The 16,800-nt window shown below is 44.2% G+C and overlaps 1 protein-coding gene across 1 annotated transcript in view; it reads left to right on the top strand.

The window, feature by feature from the left end:
- LOC140721215 (uncharacterized) overlaps window positions 1–16,800 on the top strand; it is a 74,724-nt gene that overhangs the window by 12,677 nt on the left and 45,247 nt on the right. Inside the window, exon 6 of the mRNA XM_073036073.1 lies at window positions 4,762–4,875. Coding sequence (XP_072892174.1) covers window positions 4,762–4,875 — 114 coding nt within the window. The remainder of the gene's footprint in view (window positions 1–4,761; window positions 4,876–16,800) is intronic.

The raw sequence follows: 16,800 nt of genomic DNA, 5'->3' as shown, positions 1-16,800 counted from the left end.
CATTTGTTCTTACCTGCCTGTACCTGCAATGTACCTCTTTCTTTTTCTTAAACAAGGCCTCAATATCTCTTGAAAACCAAAGTTCCCCACACCTGTTATCTTTACCTTTTATTCAGACAGGCTTTGTATTCTCAAAACTTTATTTTTGAAGACCTCCCACTTACCAAGTGCACATTTGCCAGAAAAAATCCTGTCTGAATCCACACTTACTAGATCTTCTCCTATACCATCAAAATTGGCCTTTTTCCAATTTAGAAACTTAACCTGCAGACCAGACCTATCTTTTTGCATATTTTCTTCAAAACTAATGACATTGCGATTACGAGATGCTAAGTGTTCTCCTACACACACTTCTGTCACCTTTCCTATCTCATTCCCTAACAGCAGATCAAGTATCACACACTCTTTCATTGGGACTTCTAGTACTGATTAAGAAAATTTCCTGAACACATTTGACAAACTCTATCCAGTGTGGACCTTTGACACTATGGGAGTCCAAGTCAATATATTGAAAGTTAAAATCAGCAACTATAACAACCTTATATTTCTTGCAACACTCTGCGATCTCTCCATAAATTTGTTCCTCTAAATCCCACAGATTTTCGTATAATCTGTAATTTGCCCCATTAACGTGTTCACACTTCTCTTATTCCTCAATTCCACCATAATGCCTCACTAGATGAGTTCTCCAGTCTGGCCTGGCTGAACACTGCCAGGATATTATCCTTGAATAGTAAAATATCCCCTCCTCCTTTAATCCCTCCCACTCCATTGTGTCTAAAACAATGGAACCCCAGAATATTGAGCTGCCAGTCCTGCCCCTCCTGCAACCAAGTCTCCCTAATGGCTACAATACCATATTCCCAGGTGTTGATCCATGCTGTGAGCTCATCTGCCTTTCCTATAATACTGCTTACATTGAAGTATACACAGCTCAGGACATCAGTCACACAATGCTCAACCTTTTGATTCCCGTCTGTCCCCACAGCCTCTCCACTATCAGTTCTGACACTCTGGTTCCCATCCAGATGCAACTCCAGTTTAACAACTCCTCCTCAACCCCGTGCAGCACTCGAAAACTTTCCCACTCGGATATTAGTCTCCCTCCAGTTCAAGTGCAAACTGTGACTTCTGTACGGATCTCATTTTCCCTGGAAGAGAGCCCAATGTTCCAAGAACCTGACACCCTCCCTCCTACACCAACTCCCTAGCCATGTGTTAAACTGTATAAACTTCGTATTTCTGGCCTCACTCGCACGTGGCCTGAGTAGCAATCCTGAGATCACAACCTGGAAGTTCTGCTTCAACTTAGCACCGAACTCCTGAACTCACTTTGCAGAACCTCATCACACTTCCTACCTACACGGACCACGACTTCTGTTTCACCTTCCACAGATGCTACACGAACTGCTGTGTGTTTCCAACATTTTTTTTTATTAAACACAGAGCTGATAGATTCTAAGTAGTAAATATTGTTACGTACTCCGGAATGAGTTAAAAGAACCAGCAGAAATGGAACACACCTGGAGTCTGGATTTGCTAGAAACAAAACACTATTTATTAGTATCTACGTAGTGTGTAGGCCTCCGTTAGTCTCGATAGACCATGGATTTACACCTTGGAAAGTTTCCAGGGTGCAAGCCTGGGGGAGGTATTTTTTTTATGGAAGACTGGCAGTTGCCCAAGCTGCAAGTCTCCCCTCTCCACGCCACCGATGTTGTCCAAGGGAAGGGCATTAGGACCCATACAGCTTGGCACCGGTGTCATCGCAGAGCAATGTGTGGTTAAGTGCCTTGCTCAAGGACGGACACGCAGCCTCAGCCAAGGCTCAAACTAGCGACATGTCCAGTTCCATGACATATGAAATAACTCCAACAGTGATTTGCCACAGGGGTGCCTTTCTTCAGTGAAATACCACATCCAGACAAAGGGTAAATAAACACGTGGTACTCACAAAGGTTTCCCCTCACCAGAGAACCCACTCCTGTAGATTAACTAAGTGACAATCACACTTCCATAGCTGAATGGAAACAACTCACCCTTAGGGGTTACTTAGAGAGAGAGTCCAAACAGCGATGTCTTTGTCACTAGGCTTCTTCTGTTCCAAACCTTCTTCTCCTCTCTTCCCTTCTTGCAAACTTGTTCTAGTTGCAGAAAACTTGTGAGAGTCATATATCAAATACTCGGGATCGATCTTAACTCACCCCTTTTGGGCCACTGAGAGTTTAAACCAGCGACTGACTCACTGGTGTCTTTCATTGACAGAATCCATCTTGACTCTAACTGTGTGTGTCTGTGTGTCTCTGTGTCTATAAGAGGAATCACCTGACCTTGCTTATTCAAAACAAGCTGCCACTTGTATGAACAATCACTGCTCACCATAGCAACCCAGCATTTCTGCAGTCAGTAGAAATCCAAAAAAAACAAAAGTTAGTCTCAATTCTTTTGGCATTTTAAAGTGACAGACCACAGAAAAAAAATGAACCCTAGGGGTACATAACAATATCTAAAAGCACCAGTGATCCAGTACCCACGGGAGAGCAGAGTTTCTAATTATTGAGTAATATAATATAAAAAACGGATATTGAAATTCTTCAAAACTGGAGGAAAAGCAAGTTCCAATGAGGAAATTCGGACTGTACAAAAAGATATCAATAGATATCCTATCATTAAAAAACTCATTCGTAAGGCCAGTGATGTTGTGGGGGTGGAACTGGACTCTCTGACGGTGGTGTCTGAAAAGAGGATGCTGTCCAAGTTGCATGCCATCTTGGACAATGACTCCCATCCACTCCATAATGTACTGGTTAGGCACAGGAGTACATTCAGCCAGAGACTCATTCCACCGAGATGTAACACTGAGCGTCATAGGAAGTCATTCCTGCCTGTGACCATCAAACTTTACAACTGCTCCCTCAGAGTGTCAGACACCCTGAGTCAATAGGCTAGTCCTGGGCTTATATCCACTGGGCATAATCTACATATTATTATTTAATTATTTATGGTTATATATTGCTATATTTCTACACTATTCTTGGTTGGTGTAACTGTAATGAAACCCAATTTCCCTCGGGATCAATAAAGTCTATCTGTCTGTCAATGAGTGGGTGATAACTCAGCACATGGAGTTTAATGCAGGAAAGTGTGAGGTGGGGCCCTTGAGTAAGAGGAATCAGACTGTAATGTCAATGGAGGGGAATTGCAAATCAGTGAATTGCAGAGGGATCAAGATGTTCTTGTAAAGGAATCACAAAAGATTTGGTGCAGCAATAATTAGGAACAGGGGTGACGTATAAGGATTTGGAGTTTAGAAATGGGGAAGTATTGTTACAGTTGTCCAGAGTGTTGGAGACCCGCTTGGTACTGTGCACAGTTCTGGTCCCCTTGTTTAAACACAATTGCACTGACACTGCGGGCAGTCCAAAAGTGATCCATGTGAGTAATTCCTGGGATGAGTGGCTTTTCCCACCACAAGCAGTTGGGAGGTATTTAGAGAGATGGATAAATATTTGAAAGATTGGGGAATTTGGGATTGTGTGGGACTGGAACAGAAGAGGAGATGGATAAATATTTGAAAGATTGGGGAATTCGGGATTGTGTGGGACTGGGACAGAAGAGGAGATGGATAAATATTTGAAAGATTGGGGAATTCGGGATTGTGTGGGACTGGGACAGAAGAGGAGATGGATAAATATTTGAAAGATTGGGGAATTCGGGATTGTGTGGGACTGGGGCAGAAGAGGAGATGGATAAATATTTGAAAGATTGGGGAATTCGGGATGTTGTGGAACTGGGACAGAAGAGGAGATGGATAAATATTTGAAAGATTGGGGAATTTGGGATTGTGTGGGACTGGAACAGAAGAGGAGATGGATAAATATTTGAAAGATTGGGGAATTCAGCATTTTGTGGGACTGGAACAGAAGAGGAGATGGGGCCTGAAGCAGATCAGCTCCAATTGTATTGAATGGTGGGGCAGGTTTAAGGAGCTGAGTGACCGACTCCCCTCTTATTTTCTTGTGTTTATTATCTTCTTGCAAAAGAACAATGGATTGTGGTCCTTAACACAAGAGATTCTGCAGATACTGGAAATCCAGAGAAACTCACACAAAATGCTGGAGGAACTCAGGAGGTCTGACAACACCTATGGAAAGGAATAAAGAGTTGATGTTTCAGGCTACCCTTCATCAGGACCAGAAAGAAAGGGGAAAGAGCCAGAATAGGAATGTGGGGGAAGGGGAAAGAGTACAAGGTGAAAGGTGAAGCCATGTGGAGGGGGAGGTAGGTGGGTGGGGGAGGGGTGAAGTGAGAAGCTGGGAGGTAATAGGTGCAAAAGGCAAATGGCTGACAAATGAATCTAATCGGACAGGAGAGTGGCCCATGAGAGGAAGGGATGGAGGAGAGGCAGGGGCTTCTGATAGTGAACTCATCAAAATTTGGCCGTCTCAACACCAGAAGGAGCACCCAGTGCAGAATATTGGCAGCAGGTAACAGGGAAATACTGACTGAGGAAGAGTGAGTGAGTCAGTCCGTTCTTGGCCGGTGTAACAAATCAGTGGCTTGTTCACCCAGCACAGCAGGTAGAGTCAGTCGGTGCAGACCAGAAGTCAAGGTTGACAAGACTGGGCAGTGATGAGCACATCTCTTCCCTGCAGGAGATAACGGGAACAAATTGGTTGTGGCAACAATTGGCAGCTCTCCTGCTCATTTTTCTGGTGTATTGTTGCATGTTTGCTGATTTGAATGTATTTGTAATTGCAGGTTTTTACAGCGAGGACACTGTCACATTTGCTGCGTCAATCACTATGGTGGTGTTGCTTCCAGTGGCTTTTATTTCATTTGTGATTCTTTGGTGGAAAGCATTTCAGTATGGAGGTAAATGTTATTGTCTACACTTGTGTTTAAACTTCAGGCATCTCTCCAAGGAAATTGCAGTTAATTTTAAAAGAAAAATCACCCCCCACCACCACTCTGGGTCCCTGAGACATGAGGGATGAAATTACCCTGTATTTTTGCCCAGTTGTGGAGTGGTGTTTCACAGTGACACCACTGCTGGAACGATTCCGGAGTCACCTCTGACCTTGCGTCAGAGATGGTACTTGAGGGTAAAATGTCTCAACTCAATTGTGTTACGCACATTATGTTGTCAAAGGTGATGTGACTCGTGATGTAGAGGTGAGGAGTGAGGGACCACTCCTCACTACACACACGTGGCTCCTCCATGGGGAGAGTTAAGAGCACCAAGTTTCTGAGAGTGCACATAAGAGATGATCTCACATCATCCCTCATCACCACCTCTTTGGTTAAGAAAGCACAGCAGCACCTCCTTTCCTTGAGGAGATTGTGGCTAACCCCCACCCCCATCCCCCATGGTAATATATGCACCTTGTTATTGGTTAGTTAATTTGTGGTGATATTACTTTGTGTTATGCATGTGAGTTACATGTACTGTGTTGTGAACATTAATCCAGAGGAAAGTGGTCTCATTTGATGGTATTGAATGACAATAACTTGAAAGTTACTCATTAATCCTGATGAAGGGGAGGTGAGAGAGTGGTAAAGCCCCTCCTCATGACATGGATTTTAGCAAAGTTTTGTTAAAGTTCCTCATGGCATACTCAAGAAACTAAATGTCTATGGGATCCAAGAAAAGATGGTGTTGGAATAAAAACTGGTTCAGAGGGAGGAAGCAAACAGTGAGGATCAATGGGAGTTTCAGTGTCTGGAGGGCCATGTGTGGTGAGTTAAGCAGGGATCAGTAACAGGTCCCTTGTTGTTTAAGGTTCTTGTCAATGATTTGAACTTGAATTGAGGAACAGGATCAGGAAGTTTCCTGTTGATCACAATATCAGCAGTTTGGTTGACAGCGAAGAAGAAAGGTCTGGGTCACTGGAAGATATCACCGGTCTCCTTGGATACACAAAAGAAGAAATGGAATTCAGTCTGGAAATGTTTACAGCAGTGCTTTTGGAGAGGGCATGAAGAGCAACTGTCAACTCTCAATGTTCATGTGCACAGATCCCAGAAAGATGGGTTGCTAGGTTACCTGTTTTCTGTCAGTTGCAGTAGCATAAGTGTGGTAGACTTGATGTGGATGTGGAGAGAAATGGTTTCAAGGAGAAGTAATCAGGAATGGACAGCTGAGTGAACTGGCATAGATGGGCTGAATGGCCTCCTTCCATGTGGTAAGGAAAGTGGGGTCTTGCCTTTTGTTTTGTGCACAGAGCTGGTGATGGGAGATGTGAAAGGGTGAGGAACAATACCTGAGGAGAGGGAACTATTAGCAATGGCATTAACATTGGAACCAGGAGAGGAGGTTGGTGATGAACAGGATCTAACAGAAGGAGGGTTGAGCATGAAAAAGAAATGGATAGAATCCAGACTCAATGCAATTTCAACACCAGGGCATCGAGGGACATTTGGGAGGGTTGGTCCAGTGGGCAAAGGAAAGTAGGGAAGCTACAGGGGCAGATGCACAGTCTGAATCCCAGCCATTCATGGGTTCAGTGCACATTGTTAGAATATTTCGGCATGGTGAATTGTGGAAACAGTGGTGAGTTAGGGGTTCTCTTTGCATTTCTGCATAGTCTTTGGATAAACAATTGGTGAAGGAGAGCAGGACCTGATGATGCTGAATAGGGTGCAGCCAGATCTGACGATGGGCGTTTAAAGCCATTTTTCACTGAGGACACACCCACACTTGTATCTCTCATTTGAGGGAGTGCAGATGGAGGCTCCACCACAGCAGACACTCAGATGAGGGATTAATGTAGGTTTTCACAAACAAAATTAAGTGAGGCATTTTATGTTTAATGAAACCCTTAATGCATTTCATTGAACTCCCAAACCAACACTCAAAATGCGCTAGAACTCTTTACATAATAATGTCATCTCGTCAGACCAGCCTCTTAAAGTGAAACCCCAACTCAATGTTGATGGTTCTGAATTATGTATATTTCTACCAATCACGTTACCCTACACAGGCCCCTCTGGGATTAACTAAAACCAGCATTGGGAGCCTGTCTGAAGCTCGGATCAGCAGCCCGGCTCGGGTCCTGTGCTCGTCCAGAGGTGATGGCAGGGGCATGGCAGTGGAATACTCCAAATCTCGGTGGGTTTAAGGCGATCTTCTGAAATATGTTCAGGTTTATCCCTCTTATCAATGATAAAAGTCTTTTCCCTCCATTCCAAAATGGAGAATGGGCCATCGTAAGGGGGCCTAAGGGGATGTTGGTTTGCATCAGGGTGGATGAAAACAAACAAAGTGGAATTTAGGTCAACAGGAACCCAAGAGCAATTTATTTTGTAGCCATAAAAAAGTACACACTCAGGTCAACAAATACCTTTTCGGGTCTTTAATTCCTTTATCAATTTCAGATATTTTAATGCAGAAAGAGAGCATCAAAAGAAAAACAACAAAATGAATTTAAAGAAATGCACAGTTCCTGCTGTTACAATCTCAGCTTAACTTCAGTCCACACACTTGTGTGTCAACTAGTTACATATGCAGTATGAAAATAAACTAAACAAAATATACAAAACCAATGCAGTAGTGGAAATTCTAAAAACAATACAAACAACATTAGCACCCCACCATCCCTGTACCTTGTACACAACATCGAATATATCAATAAATACATCTTACCTTATGTACACTCACTTTGACACACACGTGCTTAACTTCCAAACACGTACAGGCTCACGCTACTCAGCCGATAAGCAAAGGTATTTTTCACCTCTTTAACTGCTTCTCTGAATGGAACTGAACCTCGACCAGCCAGTATCTGTGACACTGCTGCAGGACTTATGGAGGCCACATCTCGGACTGACCTTGGTTCGTGATGTGGGTTAGAGTGCTGTCCAGCATTTACTCTTTTACTCCTGTGGGATACTACAACAGGAGGGCCACCAACATCTGACCCTGTATCATCAGTCACAGGCGCTACAGTCTCAGTTCCAGACATTCTTACAGTTCCAGAAGATATGCTGTCAAGGCTGGAGTCAAGATTCTGTACACCCTGTTCTGACACATCTTCTACCAATATCACATTATTCTCTAAATCCTCAGAATCTGATTCGTGTCCCAGGGACATGAGATTGTAGTCTCCTTTGAGGAGCTGGGGTGGGAAGGTTCTCACAGGGCCTGTTCACCCTCCTGATAGGCCCTCCCTCCAAAGGTTCCACAGTGTATGTGCTGTCTAGTACCTACACCAGCCTGTAGACAGTTGATTTCCAAGCATCCTGGACCTTATTACGGCCAAATGGCCTGTTCCTGAGGTAAACCAGTGTATTTACGTCAATCTTATAACAATGAATTTTATCCGCCTGCAAGGCAATATGTTCTGCAGCCTTCTCTTCAGAGTATTCCTTCACTCTGGCATGAGCATCACTCAGTTGTTTCTGGTGTGTGGCTAACCAGTCATATTTCCTGTCCACAGACTGTTCTCACCCCAGCAGGGCATCCACTGGCAAGCGGGGATCAACACCGAATGGTCGGTAATAAGGGGAATATCCGGTGGTGGAGTGAGGTGTCACATTATACACATACACTAACTCGGGTAGATGCTCTGGCCACCTGCGTTTCTTTTCTGGAGACAACGTACACAACAAATCACACATCGTCCTGTTGAAACGCTCACACTGAGTGTTGCCAGTAGGACGATGGGGTGTAGTACGGCTTTTCTTTACCCCGTACAGTTTGCAGAGCTCAGCTAAGACCTCACTTTCGAAGTCACGGCCCTGGTCAGAATGCAACCTCTCAGGAACACCGTACTTCATAAACCATTCGCTCAAGAGCACCTTTGCTGTGGTATCTGCCTTTTGATCCTGAGCTGGGAATGCTTGGGTGAATTTTGCAAAAACATCTGTGACTCCTAAAACATTCTCACGCCCATCAGCTGTCGGCTCAAACACAGTGAAATCTACAACAACAACTTCGAGTGGCCGAGAAGCAAGGAATGATTTCATGGGGGGATGGATTTTAAGGTGAGGGATTTTAGTCAGCACACAATTCAGACAATTTTTGATCCACCATCAACATCCTCGTGCATGTTCACCCAAAAACATCTGCTTCTCAACAAGTGTGGAGTAGGCTCTATGCCTTGATGGCACATTGAGTCACGTACATACCCAAACACTTTACTCCTCAAGCTGGTAGGTAGCAGAAGCTGATAACACTCCCCATGCTCCTCATCCTCAACTAAACCATACTGTAACCACTTGCGCTGCCTGATCAATACATGGGAGAGGGAACTGTCATCAATACACGGGAACGGGAACGCATCATTATTGGTCTTAAGGTTCAGTGTCCAATAATCTACACAGTCTTATGCTGCCATCAGTCTCCACTATGAAAAGGTGTGTGAAATCGGCAGAGCTGAGGATGGGTGAAATGGCTAGTTTTTCTTTGAGCAAGTCAAAGGCAGTTTGACATTCTTCTGTCCAAGACTGTTTTGACAGCTGGTTTGTTTTACTCGGACTCCCCGCATTAAAACTACATCATGCAGCGGACCTGCAATCTTTGGGAATCCCTGAATGAGCCGTCGTTAAGAACTGCAAACACTGATAAATGATCTTCAGTCTTTGATTGTAGATGGTACTGGCCATTGCTGAACAGTCGAGACCTTCTCGGGATCTGTGCCTATCCCCTTGGTTGATAGCTGGTGTCCTAAGAACTTAGCCTCTCACTGCAGAAAATGACATTTTTCGAATTTCACCTTCAGACCAGTTTCCCTGATTCACTGAAGCTCAGTGTCAAGCCTCTCCAAGTGTCCCTGGAAAGTCTGTGAATGCATCAGAATATCATCCAGGTACACAAGCATAATTTGGAAGACTCAGTGATTCATGGTTGCCTGCACGAGTCTTTGAAAAGTCACCAGCCCATTGCAGACCCAAATGTCATATGAAGATATTCATATAGAGCAAACGGGGACGAAAAACAGTCTGATGCCTATCACACTCCTCTACCACTACTTGGTGGTAACCACTCGTGGGAGCAGTGACATAACAAAATCATACTGATCCTGGTCAGTCTAATTTCTAGCATGAAGTACACGATCGACTTCTTCAATAAAGTCATCAACAGACCTCCCATCTTTCTCAGCATCCCCCATAAATGTGGCGATGTGTCTTTCCCTTGGAGTGTATACATCAGTCCTTTTACTTAATTTATCAACAGTTGCCATGGCTTCCTCGTGCCAACCAGGAATCTCTCTAATTTGTTCATTGAAATCAGGTTCAGTTTGCTCATCCTCTGAATGTAACATTATGAAAACTCAAGTCCTTCAAAAGTTGCTACAACAAGCCTGGAAAAGGGGTTGCTGACATCTTCTGCAGAAAACACAATGAGTTCACGGCCGCAGTTGCTCTGGATCACCGTCACGGTTCTACATCCTGGCTTCAGTCCCTGATGTCCCAACCCGGCATCAAGACTCTACCATGGTCTCCACGCGACACCGTCTCACGGAAACGACTGTCCTGTCCTTCACCACTACCCCATTATGTATTGTATATTGTACTGTAAACAAAAATCAAAAACCATCTAAACTGGCTTGGAATTACCCCACTGCTGGTACCAAAGTTTGTAGCCTGGGAAGAACACACACTCAGAACAACAGATACTTTTTCAAGTCTTTAATTCCTTTATCTGGTTGTGATATTTTAATGCAGAAAGCAACTATCAAAAGCTTAACTTTGGTCCACACACTTGAGTATCAACTCGTTACGTATGCAGTGTGAAAATAAATAAAACAACATATACTAAACCAATATGGTAGTGACAATTCAAAAAAAACAATACAAACTACATTAAAATCCCACCAACCTGTACCTTGTACACAACAACAAAAATCTGAATAAATACATCTCATCTTAACTCAGATCTATATACACTTTGGCACACAAGTGCTTAACTTCCAAACACGTACAGGCTAGACCAGCCTTTCTCAAACTTGTTGCTCTGGAGGAACCCTTGAATTAATTAATTTTCAGGTCTCAATGATCTCCTGATAAAAATTATTATATCTACAGCTCACAGTATGTTAGTGTGATCAGTACGTTGTATATATAATAATCCAAAATAATTGTCAACCTTGTTTTGAATAGAGAATGAATTTTTTATCCAACCTGTCTTGAAAAAATAGGCAGTTACGTTTAGCTAACCGTTCTTGAAATTAATCTCTTCCTTTCCCTTTCATAATTTTTAAAAGTTCATAAGGCAAACATAAGAAATTTATGTTAAATAACTGACGTAAGTTAGTAAACTGACTTAAGGCACAGGAAATTTAATTGAAATAAAGGTTGTAAATTGATTTTAATTAATGCTATTTACAACATGAAAATTTATTGTCTACGTTGAAAAGTAAAGTTACTGAAAGGTGTAAGCCAATGTTATATAAATAACAATATAGCCTAAGACACAATTTTATACAAGACTTTGAAAAAAGATTTTCTTACTAAGTGACATGATCAGGCACAAATATAGGCCTAGCATATGAAACCTGTGCTTGTCTTTTGCTGCACAAATACTCAAATCTGGGTCAAACTTGAGATAAGTACACACAGATTTGACCCTCAACTGAACGGAAATGTTTTCTATTCTTGCTTGTGTGCTTGTTAAACAAAAGAAAGCTTGCTGACACATGTAAGAAGTTGAAAACTGCAGCAAAATGTTCATTGCTTTCCTATGAATGGCAGGATACTCCTCTTTCACAGAAATCCAGAACTTGTCCAGGGGCAGGTCAGTAAATCCCATCTTGAGTGCACGATCAGACGGCATCTCACAAAGTTCCTCCTTTTCTCTCAAAGTTAAGTTCTCAGGCTGAGCAGAAGATTCAGAGAAAGGGTCCCTCACCCAGTCATACACTTGTGTTGAAAGGGAGGAAAATACTGTTCAATTTTGTTCTGCATTTATTCCAGGGGGTTTTCAATAAGACTCAAGACTTTCTGATCCTTGCTCATTCTCAAGCCCAAGCAGCATTGGAAACATTTCATGATTTCCTTTTGCAACATGATTTTTCCAAAGATTCAGTTCCTTTTAAATCGAAGAGTTTTGTCAGTTGAAGTCAAAACATTTTCTCCAGCACCTTGCAGAGACTTGTTCAGCTGGTTCATATGATGAAAAGTGTCTGCTAAGTAGGCTAGTTTCTGCAGACATTCTTCATCATCAAAGCACTCGGCAAAACCTGGCCTCCCGCAATTCCCCTTCCAGCTCAGACATCCTGTTGAGAACTCTTCCTCTGCTCAGCCCCCGGATTTCTGCATGTGGGGGAGATCGGTGTGCTTTGTCCAGGTTTTCACACTTTTTTAAAAAACATTCTCAAGTGAATTGGTCTTTGTTAAATAAAGTCAACCATTTTTGAAGCATCATCCAGAATCTCTGTGAAGAAAGCAGTGTGTTGTGACAACATCAGGATTTTCTTTTTGACAAGAGAAATGAAACCTCTCATGGGGCCATCGAGGGGCACCATCAGTACAGATGCCAACACGGTTCCTCCAAGACAGACCTTTTGTTTCCGGATAGGAAGACAAAACATTAAATATATCTTGGCCTTAGCTTGTTTTGGGCAGCTCTTTGCAACAGAAAAAGTTTTCTTGAATTTCACCATCATTTGCAAATTTTACAAGTGCTACAACATGACAGTTATTGGTCAAATCTGTTGACTCATCACCCTGGATAGAGAAGCTGTTGTTTTTCACTTAGTCACACAAAACCTCCTTAGCATCATGTGACATGTCATCAACACGTTGACTTATCGAACTGTTTGAGGGTGGCCGCCTTCTTGCCTGAACAAAATCCATGTTGGAGCCCATTCTCGAGCTACTATTTATGGACAACTGTGCTCGTCTCACGCACACAGAGGACATGCTACAGGCTGCAGTCACTCAGTTCACCAAGGCTGCAAGGGCTTTGGGGTTAACGGTCAGTCTGAAGAAAACAATGATCCTCCATCAGAAGCCCCCTGGTGGGGTTTACAACCCATCTCAGATCATCACTGACGACCACCCTCTCACCACGTTCACCTACCTGAGCAGTGTCAGATCCAATGACGCTACGGTAGTAAGGGACGTTGACGATCAACTTGCCAGTGGTAGCAGTGCCTTCAGATGCCTCCAGAAACATGTCGAAGAACACCAGCTGAGTCTGTCCACAAAAATCCAGGTGTACAGGGCTGCCGTCATCACAACACTGCTATACGGCTCCGAAGCCTGGGTCTTGTACCGCAAGCAAATCCAGTTGCTCAAGTACTTCCATCAGTGCTGCCTCTGCTCCATCGTGGTTATCAGCTGACCGGATCGTGTCTCCAACAGTGAGGTCCCGGAGAAGCTCAACGTCCAAGCATTGAAGCCACTTTGCTGCTCAGGCAGCTCTGCTGGCCAGGACACGTCTCACATGGACAACTCCAGGTTACCGAAAGCTGTACTCTACAGAGAACTCTCTCAGGGAAAGAGAGATCACCGTGTCCTGCACAAGAGGCACAAAGACCAACTTAAGCAGCAGCTCTCTCAGACAGATTTCGAGGTGAATGAGTGGCAGCCGCTGGCTTGTGACAGAGACCGCTGGAGAACACTGATCCACGGTGTAGACAGGAATTTTCAGGAATCCAGAAGAGCGACTGCTGAAGAGAAGAGGAGACGCAGGAAGGATGCAGTAAGTTGTTTGTCACAGACTGGGCTCAATGGAATAGGACAACTTGGATCACCAGTCCATGTAAAACCCATTGATAAATAGCTTTCATTGTAGAGATGGACTTGCTGATGATACAACGATTGGTGGAGGGGCTGGTAGTGTTGAGGAAAAAGAAAGGCTGCAGTAGGATTTAGACAGATGAGGAGAATGGGCAAGAGAGTGGCAAATTAAATACAATTTTGGAAAATGCATTGTCATGCACTTTGATAGTGGAAATAAATGTGCAGACTATTTTCTAAACAGGGAGAAAATAAAAAATCTGAGATGCAAAGGCACTTGGGAATCCTTGTGCATAACACCCTGAAGTTAAGTCACTTTTATTGTCATTTCGACCATAACTGCTGGTACAGTGCATAGTAAAAATGAGACAACGTTTTTCAGGACCATGGTATTGCATGACACAGCACAAAAACTAGACTGAACTACATGGAGAAAGCTACACTAGACTACAGACCTACACAGGACTGCGTAAAGTGCACAAAAACAGTGCAGGCATTACAATAAATAATAAACAGGACAATAGGGCAAGGTGTCAGTCCGGGCTCTGGGTATTGAGGAGTCTGATAGCTTGGGGGAAGAAACTGTTACATAGTCTGGTCGTGAGAGCCTGAATGCTTCGGAGCCCTTTCTCAGATGGCAGGAGGGAGAAGAGATTATATGAGGGGTGCGTGGGGTCCTTCATAATGCTGTTTCCTTTGCGGATGCAGCGTGTAATGTAAATGTCCGTGATGGCGGGAAGAGAGACCCCGATGATCTTCTCAGCTGACCTCACTATCCACTGCAGGGTCTTGCGATCCGATGTGGTGCAATTTCCAAACCAGGCTGTGATGCAGCTGCTCAGGATGCTCCCAATACAACCCCTGTAGAATGTGATGAGGATGGGGGGTGGGAGATGGACTTTCCTCAGCCTTCGCAAAAAGTAGAGACGCTGCTGGGCTTTCTTTGCTATGACACTGGTGTTGAGGGACCAGGTGAGATTCTCCGCCAGGTGAACACCAGGAAATTTGGTGCTCTTTACGATCTCTACCAAGGAGCCGTCGATGTTCAGTGGGGAGTGGTCTCTCCGTGCCCTCCTGAAGTCAAAAACCATCTCTTTTGTTTTGCTCACATTCAGAGACAGGTTGTTGGCTCTGCACCAGTCCGTTAGCCACTGCACCTCCTCTCTGTAAGCTGACTCGTCGTTCTTGCTGATGAGACCCACCACGGTCGTGTCATCGGCGAACTTGATGATGTGGTTCGAGCTGTGTGTTGCAGCACAGTCGTGGGTCAGCAGAGTGAACAGCAGTGGACTGAGCACACAACCCTGGGGGGCCCCCGTGCTCAGTGTGATGGTGTTAGAGATGCTGCTCCCGATCCGGACTGACTGAGGTCTCCCAGTCAGGAAGTCTAGGATCCAGTTGCAGAGGGAGGTGTTCAGGCCCAGTAGGCTCAGCTTTCCAATCAGTTTCTGAGGGATGATTGTGTTGAATGCTGAACTGAAGTCTATGAACAGCATCCGAACGTATCTTGCAGGTTGATTCAGTGGTGAGGAAGACAAATGCAATATACATAGAAACATCGAAAACCTACAGCACAATACAGGCCCTTCGGGCATATCTCTACCTTAGAAATTACTAGGCTTACCCATAACCCTCTATTTTTCTAAGCTCCATGTACCTATCCAAAAGTCTCTTAAAGGACCCTATCATATCCGCCTCCACCACCGTTGCCGGCAGCCCATTCCATGCACTCACCACTCTGTGAGTAAAAAACTTACCCCTGACATCTCTTCCGTACCTACTCCCAAGCACCTTAAACCTGTGTCCTCTTGTGGCAACCATTTCAGCCCTGGGAAAAAGCCTCTGACTATCCACATGATCAATACCTCTCATCATCTTATACACCTCGATCAGGACACCTCTCATCCTCTGTCACTCCAAGGAGAAAAGGCTAAGTTCACTCAACCTATTCTCATCAGGCATGCTCCACAATCCAGGCAATGTCGTTGTAAATCTCCTCTGCACCCTTTCTATGGCTTCCACATCCTTCCTGTAGTGAGGCGACCAGAACTGAGCACAGTACTCCAAGTGGGGTCTGACCAGGGTCCGATATAGCTGCAACATTACCTCTCTGCTCCTAAATTCAATTCCACAATTGATGAAGGCCAATGCACTATCTGCCTTCTTAACCACAGAGTCAACCTGCGCAGTTGCTTTGAGCGTCCTGTGGACTCGGACCCTAAGATCCCTCTGATCCTCCACACTGCCAAGAGTCTTACCATTAATACTGTATTCTGCCATCATGTTTAACCCGCCAAAATGAACCACTTCACACTTATCCGGGTTGAACTCCTGCTGCCACTTCTCAGCCCAGTTTTGCATCCTATCAATGTCCCGCTGTAACCTCTCTCAGCCCACCAGACTATCCACAACATCCCCAACCTTTGTGTCATCAGCAAACTTACTAACCCATCCCTCCACTTCCTCATCCAGGTCATTTATAAAAATCACAAAGAGTAAGGGTCCCAGAACAGATCCCTGAGGGTCTCCACTGGTCGCCGAGCTCCATGCAGAGTATGACCCATCTACAACCACTCTTTGCCTTCTGTGGGCAAGCCAGTTCTGGATCGACAAAGCAATGTCCCCTTGGATCCCATGCCTCCTAACTTTCTCAATAAGCCTTGCATGGGGTACCTTATCAAGTGCTTTGCTGAAATTCTTATAGACTACATCTACTGCTCTTCCTTCATCAATGTGTTTAGTCACATCCTCAAAAAATTCAATCAGTCTCGTAAGGCACGACCTGCCCTTGACCATGCTATGCTGGCTATTCCTAATCATATTATACCTCTCCAAATGTTCATAAATCCTGCCTCTCAGTATTTTCTCCATCAACTTACCAACCAATGAGGTAAAACTCACTGGTCTATAATTTCCTAGGCTATCTCTACTCCCTTTCTTGAATAAAGGAACAACATTCACAACCCTCCAATCCTCCGGAACCTCTATCACCAGAGGCTCAGCAATCTCCTCCCTCACCTCCGACAGTAGCCTGGGGTACATCTCATCTGGTCCCGGCGACTTATCCAACTTGATGCTTTCCAAAGCTCCAGCAAATCCTCTTTCTTAATATCT

Source organism: Hemitrygon akajei, chromosome 2 (genome assembly GCF_048418815.1).
Source record: "Hemitrygon akajei chromosome 2, sHemAka1.3, whole genome shotgun sequence".
NCBI classification, from domain to species: Eukaryota; Metazoa; Chordata; class Chondrichthyes; order Myliobatiformes; family Dasyatidae; genus Hemitrygon; species Hemitrygon akajei.
This window is presented reverse-complemented; position numbering and strand designations above follow the sequence as displayed.